General features: G+C 34.9%; 1 protein-coding gene across 2 annotated transcripts; it reads left to right on the top strand.

Annotated features, from left to right (window-relative positions):
• Window positions 1-647: 647 nt before the first annotated feature.
• Window positions 648-2430, top strand: LOC119609515 (acidic repeat-containing protein-like). 2 transcript variants are annotated; one of them, XM_037964338.1, is made up of 2 exons: window positions 648-1214; window positions 1311-2430. In XM_037964338.1, exons 1-2 carry the CDS (start codon window positions 718-720, stop codon window positions 2002-2004), a joined length of 1191 nt encoding a protein of 396 aa, XP_037820266.1. In that variant the 5' UTR covers window positions 648-717; the 3' UTR covers window positions 2005-2430. The 2 variants fall into 2 exon arrangements, with proteins under 2 accessions (XP_037820266.1, XP_037820264.1); XM_037964336.1 differs by having other exon boundaries at window positions 648-1223; window positions 1320-2430.
• The last annotated feature ends 116 nt before the right edge of the window (window positions 2431-2546 follow it).

Here is a 2546-nt window from a genome sequence, read left to right as displayed (position 1 = left end):
TTCTGAGCATTCCGATGATTAGTTTCATAAGGCTCCTCGGAGACTGGTGAAGACCTACATTTATTCGAACCATCATGATCAAAATTTTCTGAATCTTATTGTAACAACGAAACCTTTTAAAAAGATTTTATTTTTTAAAAGTGGTTTTTTTCGAGAGTTTCAGAATACTGAAAATATACGAATTTGTCATAGCTATTCAAGTTTGCAAACCAATTAAATTTAGACACGTCTATCAACAGATAACTGATCAAATACAATATTTCCCGTACTTTCGTTATAAATTAACAGCAACAAATATTTAATTAATATAAACGTCATAATCAAATACAGATAGATAAATAAACATAAACAAAGTTAGAACAAGTCACTTTATTGTTACTCTATGGAAACTAATAATGAAAACGAATAAATATCGGGGTTTCAAATGAAATGACAAATTTAAAACACTCTCCGCACACTATTTTAAGAACCACATAGACCAAACAAACAATTTTTAATTTAAAATATATTTGGAATAAAACTAAAAATGTACATTCCACTTGTGTCAATATTATTGATTTAAGCAAATAATTTTTAAAATAACTATGAAAATAATATTAAAACAAAATGGTTTTTTATCTAAATTAGAGTATAAATATAGGAAATTTTGTCAAAAACTTAGTAGTTTTTAATTTGAATTTAGCTCGCGGCAAACTTTGGATTAACTAGAAGAAAAATATGCGCTTTATAGCAGTTCTCCTAATTTTAGGATTTGTATCCTATAACGTTTCGGCTAAACCCTATAGCTTTGAGGTCGATGTGGATCAACCCGAATCATATTCTCTATCTCAAGAATCTGAAGATGTTGAAAATATAAGTGATGTTTCCGAGGGAGTTTCAGAAGAATTGGAATCGGAATCTTTGGAAAGAAGAAAGCGCAGTGCTTCATCAGAATCTGAGGAGTCTTCCGAATCTTCAGAATCGTCTGAGTCACATGAAAGAAGAAAGCGCAGTGCTTCATCAGAATCCGAAGAATCGTCTGAATCAAAATCTTCAGAGTCCTCAGAATCGTCTGAATCTAACGAATCTAAAGTTAAGGATGAAGAGCCCAAAGAAGAAGAAGAAGAAGTCGAGAATGAAGATGAAAGTGATGACAAAGTCGAAGATGATGAAGAAACCAATGCTGATGTAGAAGATGATGAGGATGAAGAAACTAACGCAGAAGAAGATGAAACTGATGATGAGCCAGAAGCTGGTGACGTTGATGCTGATGTAGAAGATGATGATGATGAACAAACCAACGCTGAAGAAGATGAAACAGATGATGATGATGATGATGATGATGAACCAGAAGCTGGCGACGTTGATGAAGAGGAACTTGAAATAGAAGGAGCTGTAGATGATAAACCATCTGAAGATGGTGCTGCCGTTGATGATGAACCCACAGTTGGAAACGAAGATGATGATGATGAACCATTCTCCAAAACTGAAGTTGATGGTCCTGAAGCTGAATCACTCGAAGAAGATGCCGCTGCCATTGATGACGAACCCACAGTTGGAAATGTTGCTGTTGATGATGAACCCTCCTCCGAAATTGCAGTCGATGGTGCTGAAGCTGAATCACTCGAAGATGATGCCGCTGCCGTTGATGACGAACCCACAGTTGGAAATGTAGCTGTTGATGATGAACCCTCCTCCGAAATTGCAGTCGATGGTGCTGAAGATGATGGTGCTGCCGTCGATGACGAACCCACAGTAGGAAACGTAGCTGTCGATGGTGCTGAAGCTGAATTAGAAGATAGTGCTGCTGTTGATGACGAACCCACAGTTGGAAATGTAGCTGTTGATGACGAACCCTCCTCCGAAATTGCAGTCGATGGTGCTGAAGCTGAATCGCTTTCAGAAGATAAAGCTGCCGTTGATGACGAACCTACAGTCGAAGCCCTCAACAACAAACCAGTCTCAAAAGTCGGACTACCCATCGTTGAAGCTTTTCGCCATTTCTTAGGGAAATATGTTTTGTAAGGAAAACGGTTTCATTAAATAAGAAATCTAGTTTAGATTTCTTAAGTTTAAAGAAATCTAGTTTTAAATGACCAATAAAGTAAAAATAAGTTTTTAATATAAAAGAAAATTTTGTTCAGAAAGTTATCATAAAAAATTACCCAAATAGTTCCTACTATATGACTTTTTCGTTCTATTCATTACCAGCTTTAATTTTTCTTTGCAAAGTAAACAAATGTCTGAAAAAGTCAAATATTGGAATCATTAGTAGACACGTAGAATTTCTCATCTTTGATTTTATACTGTAAATAAATTCATTTGACTTAACTAAATTTTAGCCAGACACATGGTCATTTATAAAAATTGGTAAAACGTGCAATTATATGCTGAAAATACATTTTGTCATACAACTAAATCCGAAAGGCTAAATAAATTATATACCCAGTAGTTCTGGATTATTATTATACAAACAAATACTCTATTCCGTTCTTGTTCAGTTCTAGTTCATTTCTAGTTCAGTTCTAGTTCAGTTCTAGTTCAGTTCTAGTTCAGTGCTAGTTCAG

Source organism: Lucilia sericata, unplaced genomic scaffold (assembly GCF_015586225.1).
Source record: "Lucilia sericata isolate MDLA Ls3-8-SP2 unplaced genomic scaffold, ASM1558622v1 Contig000995F_arrow, whole genome shotgun sequence".
NCBI classification, from domain to species: Eukaryota; Metazoa; Arthropoda; class Insecta; order Diptera; family Calliphoridae; genus Lucilia; species Lucilia sericata.
Note: the sequence above shows the minus strand (reverse complement) of the source record. Positions and strands in the feature narration are given on the sequence as shown.